The sequence below is a fragment of the Peromyscus californicus genome, unplaced genomic scaffold (assembly GCF_007827085.1).
Source record: "Peromyscus californicus insignis strain IS unplaced genomic scaffold, ASM782708v3 Scaffold_19__1_contigs__length_69161282, whole genome shotgun sequence".
NCBI lineage: Eukaryota > Metazoa > Chordata > Mammalia > Rodentia > Cricetidae > Peromyscus > Peromyscus californicus.
The window spans coordinates 25383998-25400043 of record NW_026294491.1 but is presented as its reverse complement, the minus strand read 5'-3'; the positions used below and the strand labels follow the sequence as shown (position 1 = coordinate 25400043).

The 16046-nt window shown below is 52.3% G+C and overlaps 1 protein-coding gene across 1 annotated transcript in view; it reads right to left on the bottom strand.

The window, feature by feature from the left end:
• The window catches only part of Adamts14 (ADAM metallopeptidase with thrombospondin type 1 motif 14), a 76572-nt gene that overhangs the window by 38356 nt on the left and 22170 nt on the right, over positions 1-16046 (bottom strand). The window contains exons 3-4 of the mRNA XM_052744894.1: positions 14509-14665; positions 9776-9966 (exon numbers count right to left, since the gene is read on the bottom strand). Coding sequence (XP_052600854.1) covers positions 9776-9966; positions 14509-14665 — 348 coding nt within the window. The remainder of the gene's footprint in view (positions 1-9775; positions 9967-14508; positions 14666-16046) is intronic.

Below are 16046 nucleotides of genomic sequence, written 5' to 3'. Positions count from 1 at the left end.
TCTAAGCCAAGTTCAAGGCCACCTTTGCCAGGACTCCTAGGTGAGGGTGTGACATCGCCTACTGGCCCGAGATAGCCACTGGGTGTGTCCGAGAAAAACAAGCAAAGGTCAGCGTGCTGGCCGAAGGGAGACAGCACAGCACGAGGGAGGGCGCAGGTGGAGAGTGCCGGGCTGGAGGGGCGAGCTGCTGGCCCCGGGATAACCGCTGTGCGCCAGGCTCTGTCCCAGGCCTTCTCCTCCACCTCCTGACCACCTTAGAGAATGGAACTATTCCGCTCTTAGAAGCAAGAAAACAAGATTCTCTTTCTTTCATCCATTCTTTCTTTTCTTCTGTGTGTGTGTGTGTGTGTGCACATGCGTGTGTGCATGCAAGCATGTGTGCCCCATGTGCAAGTGTACATGCTCATGCCAGAAGAGGACACTGGGCGTCAGCTCTATCACTGTCCACTTTATTCCCACGAGACAGGGTCTCTCACTGAACCGGAACCTGGGTGGCCAGCCAGCGAGGCCCAGTTATCCTCCTGTCTCCGATTCCCATAGTACTGAGGTTAAAGATCATGCCCAGCTTTTTATGCGGGTACCAGGGACTTGAACTCCTCATGCTTGGTGTAATGGCTAGCTTTTAGGTCAATTTGACACAGGCTATGGTCGTTTGGGAAGAGAGAACCTCAACTGAGAAAATGCGCCAACCAGACCTATGGGGGCATTTTCTTAATCATTGATTGACGTGGGAGAGCCCAGCCCACTGTGGATGCTGCCACCTCCAGGCAAGTGGTCCAAGAGTATATCAACAGATTGAGCAAGTAATGGAGAGCAAGCCGCTAAACAGTGCTTCTCTGCTTCAGCTCCTGCCTCTGGGGTCCCGCCCACCCTGACGGACTTTGATGACAGACTGTGATGTGGAAGTCTAAGATGAGCTAAACCCTAACCCTCTGCAAGTTGCTCTTGGTCAGTGTTTTGTCACAGCCAAAGAAAGCCTGAACTAAGACCCTTACAACAGCAAGCATTCTTACCCACCGACCATTTCTCCCCAGCGCCTACAAAGAATACAAGCTTCCTGAGGGCTGGGGATAAAGCTTCCGTGGTAGAGTGCTTGCAGAGTACACACAAGGCCTGAGTAAACCGGGCATGGAGAGCGCCCTGGTGCTCGAAGCTCTTAGGAGGTAGAGGCAGGAAGATCAGAGGTCCAAGGGCATCCTTAGCTATGTCATAAGATCTTGTGGAAGGACAGAAAAGAGGGAGGGGGAGGGAGGGAGGAGAGGAGGAGGAGGGAGGGAGGAGGTGCAAGATTCTGTGAGGCTAAGTAACTGTCCGAGGTCCCCCCTCTGGGAAGTGGGAAGCTGGGATTTAAACAGATCTCCGTGACTCTGCGGCCCCTATTTACACTCAGGACTGTCCAATTTCTGGGTGACAATGAATAGTTCCCACAGCCCAGTACAAAAGAAGAGAGCTCAGGGGACAAAGTCAGCCTTTCCCAACACTGAAGCTCTGAGCCAGCCAAGGGTAGCACCAGGAGGAGAAAGATGGAAGCGGAACTCGTCCTGGCCGGGGCCACAGGTGTGGCAGCAACACACAGCCTCTCGAGCTGTGTCTCCTCAGGCCTCCTTTCAGAAATATGGGAGGGTAGGTTTGTGTAGGAACCCTGTTGCCCAACGATTGGGCAGTCCCACTGACATGAGCTGCAATTCGGGGAGATGTGGAGGGTTCGTGGAGATGTGATAGGGAAACCATGGGAGCGCCATGCCCCTGAGCCCTGAACACGGCAGGCTTCAGAGGGACAGATGTGGGGAGGAAGCATCCTCGGTGACAGGGAGGAGTGAAATAGGGCTACCAGGGAAGGGGACACTGAGCCAGGGCCCTCCGAGCTTTCTGGAACCTTCTCCCGAACAACCCCGGCTTCCCAAAACACACAGCTTCTGGATCACAGGAGACTGCCTAGGTTGCAAAAGCGGGTGGGGCTGGGTTTCCCAGCCCAGTGGAGAGCAACACAGCCACCCAAGCAGCAGCAAAGACCCCCTCCCCATCACCCTGTGTAACCCTGGGGGTATCAGGCCCCTAAGCCCTGCGGTATGAGAACTATACGTTTTCAGACTCTGAGCCTGAGAGGTAGGAGAACCCCAGCTTCAGTCTGTGGCTGGAGGGGTAAACCAGATCCCCAGGAGAACATGAGAGGGCTGTGGGCAGTCTTGCCTCGTGTTCCACACCAAGCCCAGCCTCTCCTCGGCAGAGCTAGGGCAGAGAGCGGCACAGAGCCCAGTGTCCAGCAATCTGCACTCCCTCTCTCCTGAGGGACGATGCTCAGAGGAGCCACAGGACAGACTGTCCACCTCTGTCAGAGGGCTCAGGCAGGTTTCAGGAGATAAGAGGAAGGACAATACCAAGAAGGCAAGACCCTGGAGTCTACGGCCACCTGTGCTCACACCAAGGCAAAGGCACCAAGTGCCACTAAGTGCTGACCCGGCCTATGAGGCTCCTCCGTGCATCACCTCCCTCCCCGAATCCCAGCAAGCCTCCCAGACAGCAGAGGAAGCCCTGTCTGCCTGCCTGCACAGTGGGGTCCAAAAGCTGAGTTCAGGAGGCAGGAAGTGTTGGGTAGATGTCATAGGCCTGTTTTCTTTTGAATTACAGGTTGACCATCCTGAATCTGAAAATGGATTCAAATTTTTAGGGTTTTTTTTTTTTTTTTCTGAGTGCCAGAGTAACACTCTAAGTGGAAAATTCCACACCTGGGCTTGTGATGGGTCACTGTCAAAAACTCAGGTGCACTAAAAATAACACGTAAAATTACCCTCCGGCTGTGTATCCAAGGTGAACATGAAACACATGTGAACTTCATGTTTCGACTTGACTCCTCTCCCCAAGATTGCTGCGGCTGACCTGCAAACATTCCAAACCCCAAATGCTCTGATCGCAAGCGTTCCAGAGAGGAGATACTCAACTTGTAAGGAATCTCTCCTTATAGAGACGCCTTAGGTTTGCCGGGGTAGCAGGGACATCCTATGTACCCTGTACCCATCTGTTCCCACTACTGGCATCTTGTGTAAGGATGGTTCAAGTTGTCAGGATGAACCAGCCTACATTTGGCAATTATTGACTCAAGTCTGTACATCTACTGCTCTGGTCCTCCCGTTTCCCTCTAACATCCTATTTTGCAGGGGAGGAGGGAGGGTGCCAGGGGGGTGGGGGGGACACACAACCTCATCCAGGATAGAATAATGCACCAGGTCACACATTGGCCACAGTTTCTTAGCCCTTCCTGGCTTTTGGTGGCTTTAATGATTTTGTGGAGAACTACCCTGGGACTTTAGAGACCATCAATCAATTTGGGTGTACCAGATGTATTTTCCCCTTTTCTTTCATTTCCGTATGAGGAGGGCAGGGGCAGGGTTTCACTAGGTAGCCCAGGCCAGATTTCAACACAGGATTCCCCAGCACCAGTCTGTTTCCCTGGTGCTCGGCCTGACCCATATAGTTGCCCGGCCTGGAGCCAAAATCTTGTCCCCTCAGAGCACACCTTGCCAAGGCGCCACACTGCCTCATGGGCCACATCAACAAGCCCTACCTCTGGTCACCAGCAAGGAGGTGAAAGGAGGCTGCTGAGTCTCCTAACTTGTCCCCTGGCCCAAGCTCATGACCATGACCTTTTATTTCAAAGGGCTGGTGTGGTCTCCCAATGAGTGGTGTTCCCTGCCTGCCAATCAGCACACACTAAGGGAAGTGGTGTCTCCAAGGCTCCCCAGAGCCTAAGGGCTGGCCTGCATAGCTCCCCTGGGATCAGGCTCTTTGGTCCACCTCAGACCTAGGTTGTTTGTGCAGGGTGGCTCCGAGATCACAGGGACAGACCCACCCAGCCCAACAGAGTCCTTTTCATCAATCCACAACGCTCAGCATTTATTCCCCCCGCAACCTACTTAGGAAACACAGCAGCCTTGATGTCTCAGGCAGGCCTGCCTGCGTATAAACAGAGGCACGAGGAGACCTGGCAGGCCCGGAGCTCCACACTTCCTGCCTCCTGCACTCAGCTTTGGGAACCCACGGTGCCTCTCTATGGTGTGGAGGACGAGGACGGACAGATGTCCAGTTCGGGAGCCTGGGCTTAGTCGATGGCATCTGTTAAGTTTTAAAACAACCTTCTACTTTGGGAGGCCGTTACATCACCCCAGAAATAGAATGTCGGGAGTCTCCTCTGTGGTTGATAAAGTGCAATGCTATGTGTGAAAGTGCTCTGGGGACAGTAGTGTCCTCGTCACTCATTGCTAACATAGTCTTGTGCTGGCGGAGGACATGAGTCATGCTGGGGGAGGGGCATGAGTCTTGTACTGGGGGAGGGGCATGAGTCTTGTGCTGGGGGCAGAATCTTTATTGTGCTTTCTATTGGGGTGACAGTTGTTTCCTCTCAGGGTGGAAAGGCTTAGAAAACATCCATACCTGTGTAGCTTAGAGCAGGGGCTTCACCTGCCACTGTGGACAATTTGACACTGGTCAGGGACCTGCCTCATGCACTGTACGATACTCAGGGTCTCTACTGGTCTCCACTCATGAGATGCCAGCGGCATCTCACCTCCTTCGGTTGTCATAACAAAGAAATACAACCAGAAGCTGCCTGCTCCTTCTCTTTGGTCCCTTTCCTTTTCTTTATATCTCCCAAAACCCACTGTGTGTGTGTGGGTGTGGGTTTTTTTTTTAATTTGGTTGTTTTTGTTTTTGTTTTGTTTTGTTTTGTTTTTGCTAAAAGTTAAAAGCAAACCCATTTCAAGGCAGTGGTGTGTGTGTGTGTGTGTGTGTGTGTGTGTGTGTGTGTGTGTGTCCCCCAGTCCCCACTCGCACATGTTCCCTGCACATTAGGCTGAGAGCCCAGGATCTTCCTTCTCCCCTCTCCACAACTGCCTGTCAGGTTCTGCAAGGGCAGCAGCGCTGGGTAGGAAACACACTTTGGGATCAGACAGATCTCGGTTTGAAGCCCACCTCTGGCACTTAGTTGCTGTATAGATTCTGAGCTGGTTGCTTAACTCCTCCAAGTCCTAGAGGTAATGGATGTGGCCTCCTAAGGAGGGGTCGGGGGTCAACAAGCCAATGGATGTGGCCTCCTAAGGCTACAGGTAGGGGGCCAACAAGCCGGCTGAAAAATGCTCAGGCTGTTGCTGCGTGGGGCAGGTGAGCCTGCCTCTTGGGCCTCCGTCTCCTCTAAGCCCCTCTGCACGGTCCTCAATGAGTCTGACCATCCCCAGAGCACTGAGGCTTTGCTGTGCAGCCAGACTGAAGCCTTGAGAATGAGAGTCGGTCTCTGCTGACAGGCTCCCAGCAGGTGCACGCTACATCCTGAAAATAACGGCTCATTATGTCTCAGGGATCAAAGCGTTCCCTAGCACTGAGATCTGAAGACGCCCTAAGGACGGGGGCCAGGGAAATGGGGAAACTAAGGCACAGAGAAAGATCAGGCATCCAAAGCCTACGATCAGGGGACAGAAGAATGAAGAGGCAGGCCCTGCCCATCAGCCGTAGCTGTGGATCTTTCTAACAACCCACGTGAGTGCAGAATTAAGGCTAGGCTTGGCATGAGAGGCCCACCACCCTCTGTTCAGGCTTCATTGCTCTGGGGACAGGATCTCCTTGGATGGTGGTGACTGCTTCACTCTCTGAATCTGCTCCGACTCTCCCCCCACTCCACCCCGGCCCCCATGGACGAGCACTATAAAAGCATTCCATCCTGGCAACCAGGCCAGCCCTGGCAGAGACAAGGCTGCTCTGGTAGACAGAGTTTCACCGCAAAAGTAAAACAACACCCGTGTACCTGGATTCACGAAGTCTCCCCAGGGGTGCCCATGCTTCCGGCATCCCAACCAAATAAAAGCCTCACACAATGAAGAGGATGAGTTGTGGGTCCCACGGGAGGATAAGGCTGTCTGCCCATCTGCTCACCTCCAGGGGCAGGAAGTCTGGCTGGCCATCCTCTGTTTGGCAAAGTCACAGCCCCACACAACCAGCTTGCCTGATGGCAGTGGCAGGTATGTATAGCCATCCCTTAAGCCGTAGCCTGTGTGTGTACCATGAGCATCCCTGCTCTGGAAGCTGGGTTCCATGGGAAGCATGGCCTCAGCTGCACCATCCCTGGCCCTGTGTTTCCTATCCATATGGCAAGGCAGCAGTGACCAAGCAGCCTAGCCTATGGTGTTGAACCCAGGTTGGACATAGCGGCCCATCCCTGTAATCCCAGCACTTGGGAGAAGGTGGCAAGTTCAAGGCCAGCCTGGACCACATACTAAGTTCAAGGACAGTCGAGGATACACAGGAAAACACCATCTCAAAAACAGATAAGCAGAACAGGTAGGAGGGGGATGGAAGGAGGAAGGGGGGAGGAAAGAGAGAGCGAGAAGGAAGGAAAAAAGAATAAACCCAGGCTACCCACATAGCAGTCTGCTGTGGGATGGTCTGTATGTCAAATGTGTTGCTGATTGGTCAACGAATAAATCACTGATTGGTCAGTGGCCAGGCAGGAAGTATAGGCGGGACTAACAGAGAGGAAAATTGAGAAAACAGGAAGCTGGGGGAGGGAGACACTGCCAGCCGCCATCAGGACATGGAAGATGTAAAGTACCGGTAAGCCACGAGCCACGTGGCAAGGTATAGATTTATAGAAATGGATTAATTTAAGCTGTAAGAACAGTTAGCAAGAAGCCTGCCACGGCCATACAGTTTGTAACCAATATAAGTCTCTGTGTTTACTTGGTCGGGTCTGAGTGGCTGTGGGACTGGCAGGTGAGAGAGTTTGTCCTGACTGTGGGCCAGGCAGGAAAACATTAGCAACAGCAGTCTCCAAAGAAGTCCCTCAGAGCATTGTCTCTAGGGGAAGTTAACAATGATTCCTGGCCAAGGGTATAAGCCACAGGTTAGGGGTCAAGGGTCAAAAATCAGAGCATAGTTATTGGACATGCCAAGAGAGCCAGGACAGGCCACGGGCCTACTTTGTCCAACAGTAAAATATGGAGAAGTGAAGAAGGACCTGGGAAGGAAGGGTATCGGGACATTGACCTCCACACACCTAACCACCAGGTCTGAGAAAGAACTTCCCATCCCTTCCCCGCCACGCCAATGGCATTCCCTTGGAGCTCCCAATCTCAGAGGTTTACCACATCCTTCTGAACCAGAAGGATCCTTCTGAATCCTTCCAAGGGGTTTACCAGATCACACCTCTCTGATCAAGTTTCAGAAGTGCTCTGGCCTTAGAAAGGAACGGTCTCTTCATGATTCATCCAAAGATCTCTTCCTCACCTTGGAGGAGGTGTGACGGCCCAGGCTCTAATCTCAGCACTCAGGAGTGAGTTCAAGGCCAACCTGGGCAACTTAGCAAGAGCCTGTCTCAAAATGGAAAGTAAGAAGCAAGGAGCTGGGGTCAGAGCTCTGCACAAAGCTCTAGGATCAATTCCCCCAGGACAACCAAAAGGAAAAGAAAGAAGAGAAACACCAGCTTGAGCCGTTAAGCAAGAGCGACTCTCAAAACAACGGGGGCTAAGTTGGGCATGCAGCTGGGTCTACCGAGCGAGTTCCAGGACAGCCTGGTCTACCGAGTGAGTTCCGGGACAGCCTGGTCTACTGAGTGAGTTCCAGGACAGCCTGGTCTACAGAGCGAGGTCCAGGATAGCCTGGTCTACAGAGGGAGGTCCAGGACAGCCTGGTCTACCGAGTGAGTTCCAGGACAGCCTGGTCTACCGAGTGAGTTCCGGGACAGCCTGGTCTACCGAGCGAGTTCCGGGACAGCCTGGTCTACAGAGTGAGGTCCAGGACAGCCTGGTCTACAGAGCGAGGTCCAGGACAGCCTGGTCTACAGAGGGAGGTCCAGGACAGCCTGGTCTACCGAGCGAGGTCCAGGACAGCCTGGTCTACAGAGGGAGGTCCAGGACAGCTAGTACTGTTACACAGAGGAAACCCAATCTCACATTAATTAATTAATTAAAAACCAGGGGTTAGAGAGATGGCTCATAGGTCAAGAATACTTGTTGCTCTTACAGAGGACCCAGGTTCGGTTCCCAGCACCCATTGAGTTGGTGGCTCACAACCATCCATAACTCCAGTTCCAGGGGACCCAGTGTCCTCTTCTGAACTTCTAGGGTACCAGGCGTACATGTGGTACACAGACATACATGCAGGCCAAATGCCCAGACACATAAAAGAAGATAAATAAATGTAAAACAACAACAGAAATGCATGGCCCTTTCCTGTTTTCAAGGGAAGCCCCAAATCCAGCTGGTGCCAAGTTCCTGCCCATCCTCTCATCCTCCCATCACCCATCAGCCCTGAGCCTCCCAGTTTCCATCCCCTGGTCATTTAAGCCCACCTCTCATATCCCAGAACCCACACACATGAGTACCACCCTAAGCAATGACTCAGTGACCCAGCAGAGGGTCAAAGGCCCTTCCAGGACATACATGCATGTCCTGGGAGCAGCTCTTGGACTATGGGGACCCACTTGGAACCCCAGAGTGGTCAGAATACTTTAAGATGAAAACATTTGAACAGATACAGCAAGAAACCTCTGGAACTTCCCTTACTGAAACAGCAGCAATTTCCAGGAAATGGGACCACAGAAAATCCCCTTGGAAAACTTCACACCATAAAGACAGAACCCTGGGGCCTGACTGAGCACCAACCACAAACTTCCTCATTTCCATTTGCTCTCTTCCCTTTTTTTTTTTTTTTTTTTTTGGTTTTTCGAGACAGGGTTTCTCTGTGTAGCTTTGCGCCTTTCCTGGAACTCACATGGTAGCCCAGGCTGGCCTCGAACTCACACAGATCCGCCTGGCTCTGCCTCCCGAGTGCTGGGATTAAAGGCGTGCGCCACCACCGCCCGGCTGCTCTCTTCCCTTTAAGAAGCCATCTGAGGGTCTGAGATATGCTGGCTCAGCAGGCCAAGGCCCTTGCTGCCAAGCACGAAGATCTAAGTTCAATCTCTGAGACCAGCATGGCGGAAGGAGAAAAACCAACCCCCCAACCCCCCCCCCCAGATTGTCCTCTGACCTTCACAGGCCCTGTAAAACACACACACACACACACACACACACACACACACACACACACACACACATGCACGGACGCACACATGCATAATATAATTTTAACAGAACCTGTTTGACCTAAGCAAACTTTCCAGTTTAGGTCACTCTTTTGAGTAACTTACTCATCTGAGTTACTCAAAATAACACCCCTACCCCACATCAGAGGACCTGGTAAACTGCTTCCTCTTGCTAATCTGTCTCAGACATGGGACATAAGAAGGGAGAGAAGAAATCCTCTCCCACTCCCCCAACCCATGCACCCACACACCTGGGTCACCAGTCACGGATACCACCTGGCCTAAGGCCACCATCAGAGGCCAGGCTTTGAGTGGACACAGTAGCACTTAGATTCCCCACCCCACAAGAGACCAGCAAGTTACAGCTGGTCCCCCCTACAAACCCTACCACACCCTGCCATGTGGTCCTAACTGGACCTGCCAATTTCTAGTCATTGAGCAGTCAATACTCCGAGGAGGTAGGTGCGTCCACACCCATGGACATCCTCACTTCCTCTTCCTGGAATTAGTTTATGTGTTCTTCTAGCCACCTACTAGGCTAGAAGAAGCCACCAGGCGGTGGCCAGCCAGACTTGCAGTACTCACACTTCCCTGCACTAAGTTACAAGCAGTCACTCCCCCACACCCTCTCTGAGGAGCTCCAGGCCGAGACATCAGCATTGGGAGCTGCCCACCAACCCACACCACCCAGGCCACGGGGGCACTCACAATGTTCATGAGCGTGAGGACGTAGTTCTGCGTGTGCTCCTTGCCATGGAAGCGAACCACCGAGTCATCTACGGCCAGCAGTACCTCAATGCTGTAACTGCCAGGCTTGGCATGTCGCCGCTTCCGCTCGGTGTCACCCAGCTGGTCCCCAACCAGATTCAGCACGTTGGGAAGGTCACCAAGGCCAAAGGCTGGAACCAGATAGAAAGAGTGGGAGGCTGTGACACATGTGGAATCGGTCTTTCTTTCTTATGCTTCTTTTTTTGTTCTTTTTGGTTTTTTCTCGAGACAGGGTTTCTTGAAACCTGTAGCCCTGGCCATCCTGGAACTCACTCTGTAGACCAGGCTGGTCTTGAACTCAGAGATTTGTCTGCCTCTGCCCCGAGTGCTGGAATTAAAGGCGTGCACCTCCACCACCCGACAGGGTCTCCTGTAGACCAGTCTGGGCTGAAGATGACCTTGAACTTCTGATCCTCCTGCCTCTGCTTCCTGAGATGAGAAGCATGTGCCACCAGACCATTTCATGAGATGCAGCTTGGTGAACCCAGGGCTTCCTGACTGCTAGGCAAGCGCTCTTCTCATGAAGTTGTATCCCCAGCCCCTCAAACCGTTCCTCAAAACACAAAAGAATCCACTTACCTGAAACCCACTAGAGTGGGCCCAGAACTAAAGGTATAAAGACCCCACAATCACCCTTCTAGCGGCTGCCAGATGGGGAGACGGACAAATGGCATTTGGGTGATAATGGGGAGGGGGCTGCACTTGAGTCTATAGTTTAGCTTGGGTAACAGAAATGGGGTGGTGCCAACATACAGTATGCGGGCTTCTTATCCAAAATACTTCAGACCAGCATTTTTAGACCTTGGAACTCACATACACTGGGACAGCTGAGCAGCCCTGATCCAAAAATCCCAAACTGGAAATGCTCCAAAATCCAAAACAGTGAAGGTTCCCAGCAGCCCGGCATCTAAGTCCAATGATGATTCCAGTAGCTCAGACAGGTCACTGGAAGGAGGGAGGAACCCTGGGGGGGGGGGCGGTAAGGAGTAAGGACTCTCTTTAAGAGAGGGGAGTAACAGTCACCCCAGCATGTGAGCAGCATTCAGATACTCAACAACCCTGGAGCCATTTCCTCCATCTACTAAAGGGAGGCTCAGAAAGGTTACCTAACTCACCCTAGGTCACACAGCAAATTAACGGCAGGAGCCCAAACTATAATCCTGAGTCTCTCCCCCCTCCCTTATTACCACACCCAGGCTGGGACCACCCAAATTTCCCTCTCAGCCAATGAGAAAAGGGGAGTCTTGTGTCAACGGGGGTGTCATAGGGACCTCAGTCATACCCTCTTCTTCGTGACCCTCCAGGCACAGCGAACCAGAGCGGAGAGCTATGAGGGAGCCCACCCAAGAAGCCCCAAATGAACGGAAAATGTACAGCTTCCCAAAAAAAAACCATCCGCAATCTCCAACCCCTGAAACCTAGAGGGACCCACGGATTCCATTCGCAGACCACACCCAAAGCCAGCTGTATTCACAGAGAACCGCATGCACGTGTTCAGACCAGCCCCGTCACAGCAGCCCCAAAGGTGTGCGGACACAGGCGTGCGGGCATAAGCCAGAAAAAAACGACTGCGTCATGAAAATGAGTGACGTGCTAAGACAGCTGCAATGTGAAGCCTCACGCTAAAGGGAAGGCATCCAACAGGCCTTGTTCTGAGGAATCCACCCTCATTGTGGGGAGGGCGGGAGATTTTAAAGAGAGTGACAGGAATGTTTTGGAATTAAACTGGGGTCTTGGTTGTACACATTGTGAAGACAATGTAAAGCCACACTATTCTGTATTTTAGAATGATGAGTTTGAGAGCTGAGGAGATGGCTCAGCCGGGAAAGGGCTTCTACAGGAATGTATGGCCCCAAAGTTGGATCCCTGGCCCCCAGGATAAATGCTGAGGGTGTGTGGCTGCCTGCCTGTAGTCTTAACATGTGGGAGACAGAGTCAGACTCTTCTCAGAGCAGGCTAGCTAGACTCCCCAAATCCTTGAGCTCCAGATCCAAGTGAAAGAGCCTGCCTTGGTATATAAGCACATTGGAGGAAGAGAGTCACATGCACACACTCCCACAAGTACCCACTCATGCACACATAAGCAGAGCACGCACACGGACACACATGGACATACATATGCCTATGGCCGAGGCCCAGAGCTCTGCCATACGAGTCTATGCTGGTTTACATCCAGTTGTCTCTCACGAAGTATGTGGGAGGAAGGAAGTAGGCACGGGGCAGGCCAGGGCTGAAAATGAGGGCAGCGTTAGGGGATGAGCAGGGAGCTGGGCACTGAGGTGCAGCCAGAGCATAGGAGTGTACCCTAACAGCCTGGCCTATGCAGTTCAGACTTCTGAAGGTTAAGGGACAGCTGACTCCATTTTCTTTTCAGTTAAACAATGTTAGACTCTGGTCATGTCCCTAGCTAGAGGTCAACTTATTTGACTAGTTCTTGTGACTAATCAATAAACTTGTGAATTACACATTGTAAATTGTTTCCATTGTTCTGAGAAATGACTGATCATAAGATGTTTTGTGGTATGTTAACTGTCTGACCATAAACCCGTAACACATATCTTTCCTGTGATCACAAAAAAACTGCAAAATTCTACTTTCAATCACTTGCGCACTTGGTATAAAGAGGTTATGCATTTAACCTGGGCCATTTTCATTCTCTTACTATGGGAGACTGAAAATATGACCCAGCCATTATGAAATTTTTACTTTCCAACATCTCAGTGTCAGCTCGTGGTTTTCAACACCATAACTCTGAAGGCAGGCAGTTGCGGCTTGACCATGCCCTGGAAGAGAGCATTGCTTAGCAATTCTTTGGGGACACAAGTCTCAAGTGTCAGTGGGCAAAAAAGTGTGAGGGTCTGTGCATTGGATGAAGAAGTGTGGGCGCATGGCTTGAGAGTGGAAGAGATAAAGCCCCTCAGGCCTCCTGTCTATCTTCCTCCGGGACAGCTGGACACCCCCAACATACACAGAGAGATGAGTCCATAGGAGTGACACAAAGATGAGGAAACCTTGGGGTCTGTCCCTCAGGAACCCCACCCTCTGCAGAAGATGGACCTATGGGAAGCAGTGCTGACTGGGAGGGGTTAGGAGAGAGACCCCCACACAGAATGGGGTGCCAGGCAGATATGGGGTGGCTCAAGCTGGGGGGTGCCTCTGCCAGGTTCAGAGCTGATTCCGCACAGGCCACCCAGAAAGCAGGTCTAAGAGAAGCCTTCGGCTTGCCTGTCACACGGGGACAGGTACACCTGGGATCTTCTCACAAGAAGTGTTCCTATCACGTGCTTCAGAGTCACAGGTGTCCAATAAAGTGCTCTGTCATGCCTGGTCACTGGCAAAAGGCCTTGGGTGACTAGGCCCTGACCATTGGCTGGCACACTGGGGGTTCACCCAAGTAGCTTGTGGTCCAGAACACTGGACACAGTTCCCTGGGCTGATACCTCAACTGCAAGCTTGGCCTTGGGGCCGCCATCTGTGTGGCTACTAAGGAGGCTGGGGTCAGGCTAATGGAGAGGAGCTAGGCTTCCCCAAGCCTCTCTTCAAAGACAGATCTATGGCCTTTTGGTTCAGAATTGGGAAAGAAAAAAAAAAAATCCCAAGTATGACTTAATGTTCTCCTTAGAGAGGAGGTACTGTGCCCACCCCAGCCTCACTCACACTGGTCAGAGCGTCCACCAGCCCCTTGTTCCCACCTGCAGGCCTGCGGTTCTTACAAATAACACTTGGAGAACAGCTGGAACCTCAGAGAAGCCACTGCACTTGGAATAGCTGGTCTCTGGGCATTCCTTCACACGAGGCCCCACCCCATGGGACCCTGGCATGAGGGTGTGGCCACTCAAGACCAGATTCATCCAGCCCTCTGCACGGCTCCTCAGTCAAAGGAACTCCTTGACAAAGCGAAGCCTCACTGTGAAGTGTCCCACAGGGCCAAGAGGACAGCACCTGTCACATTCCTTATGTCCTTCTCTCAACAACGGCGTCCAAGTACTGTTCACCAGGGAGCCAGCTGGCGCCTGCTTTAAGGGGTTCCTACCCGAGCTTGCCGATGGACGGCCACTCCACTGACTACGGTGAGACCCCACCATTTCTCAAGGGCCTGCCGTTTGCCGGCTTTGTGCAGACTTTAGTGTGCACTCACCAACACACCAGAACAGCCTCCGCAGGTGGCACTGGTTGATTTCACCTCACTCATTTGGACAACGAGGCTCTGAGACCGTAAAGCACTCGCCTAGAGTCACAGAGCAAGAATTCAAAAAGGCGCATTGGACACAAAGCTATCCCCGCTGCTCCAGACACCAGGAACTAACCAGCAAGGACTGTAAGGATCTTCTTGCGGCTCCCACACAGTGGGGTTGATTTTCAGGGGGGAAAGAACCAATGGTCATTCAACCTTCTGCTTCAGCTTAGCCACAGCCTTCATCGGAAACACGGAGCATCCTCAGAGATGCTGGGATCCCGAGGACCCCTGTTCAAGACTGAAGTGGCTCTCTCTAGCACCTGGTTTTGGCCAGTTCTAGCAGCCCCTTCAACCCACTAGAGCTTGGACGCTCCTCATCGCCCAGGCCCATTTCACAAACAAGAAGACTGTGAGGGCAGGTACTAAGAGCTTAAACCGGAAGTGACCCCAAAGATAGGGACAGAGGTGCCTCCTGGGGCCCCTGGCCATAGCCTACCTTCATTGTGAAGGTCCCCATGAGGCTCTGCCCACTGCTGCTGGACCGCTTCCCGGCGGTATACCACGTGTGTCCTTCCGCCGGCCTCCTTGGCCTGCTGCCCTCTCTCCAGAGGCTCGATGAAGTAGTCGGAGCTGTCTGTGCGGATGAGGCCAGCCTGCGGGCCAGGGAGGGAAGGGGCAAGGTGAGAGACAGAAGAGGTTGAGAACCTGGGACACAAAGCAGACACATGTGGAGGCTCTTCCTCCAGAGCCTGCGAAGCCCTGGGACTCCTGGACATCCTATGACAGAGAAGCGCAGGGGAGTTAGGGAGGCTGATCATGGGAGGGGGAGGGCCCCCATTTTAAGCACCGCAGGACCTGCATTGCTTATGCTGGTCATTTGAGGCTTCCCATGAACAAAGAGTTCTATTATTACTTTTCAAGGTAAGTGGGGCGCACGCACACAGCCAGGCACAACATTCTGACAATATGCTGCTCCCCCTAAAGGCAAGAGGGAAAACCCCAGAACAAAAGGGAAATCAGCCCTTGGATAGGTGTGGACCCTGCTCCAGGACAAAAGGTTATTGTTTCAGACCTAAAGCACACATGCATGGTACAGCCGGGGGTGGGGGTGGGGGGTGGAGGGTGGCAGGGGGTGGAGGCTTTGGGCACCACAGGAACCTAGCCAGGATGGTGAACCAAGGGGGCAGCAGGCTCCCCTTTCAATCTCACATTCTGTCCACATCAAAATATTGCCTAAAAAATAAAACTAAAATAAAATCAAGAGCTGGCTTTGGAAATCAAAACACAAAAATCTAACCTTGGCCAAACCCAGAAAAATGTGTTATTAGCCACCAAGCAAGACCATAATGAAAGAGGCCAATAAAGCATATAAAGAGATGTGTGTTAACATACATGTGCCTGCAAATGTATACAGACACACACGCACCCACGTCATCTCTATAAAGTAGGCTCGCCCACCTACCACGGTGCACAGAATATAGCAGATAATGTTTAATAAATAAGTATTTGTTGAATTCATTCACTTGTTCTGACAAATACCTACTGAAAGCCTTCAGCATCCCAGACACCAGGAGCCCAGCTGTGAACACAAAGCCGTGCTCAAAGGCACATTTTTATAAGCTGACGGAACTTCTCCATTTGAACCAGAACTCCCCTTCTTAAAGTAGCCACTGCACACCCTTCAATTCTGCCCACCTCCCCAGCTCGGCCTGTTTGGGAGTTGTGTCTCAGGGAAGTCCTTCCAAGGCTCCAGTGTACCTGCCCCTGCAGCATCAGGCCCTTTCTGTTTGTTAGTGAAGCAGAAAACCAAGATGGTCAGGACCAAGATGGTCGCCTTCACACCTCGTTACAGACCCATTCGGGAGGCCGAGAAGTGCTCCAGGGAAAAATGGTGGCATTGTGATGGTGCGTGGCCTCCCCAAGGCTCCATTTTATCAGGTCATGTGATGGTCTGAGAAAATCTTGGTGCTTTTGTTAGAATGCCAGGGACAGGGTTCTCCGGCTGGGAAGACAGAGTGTAAAACACTTGCTACA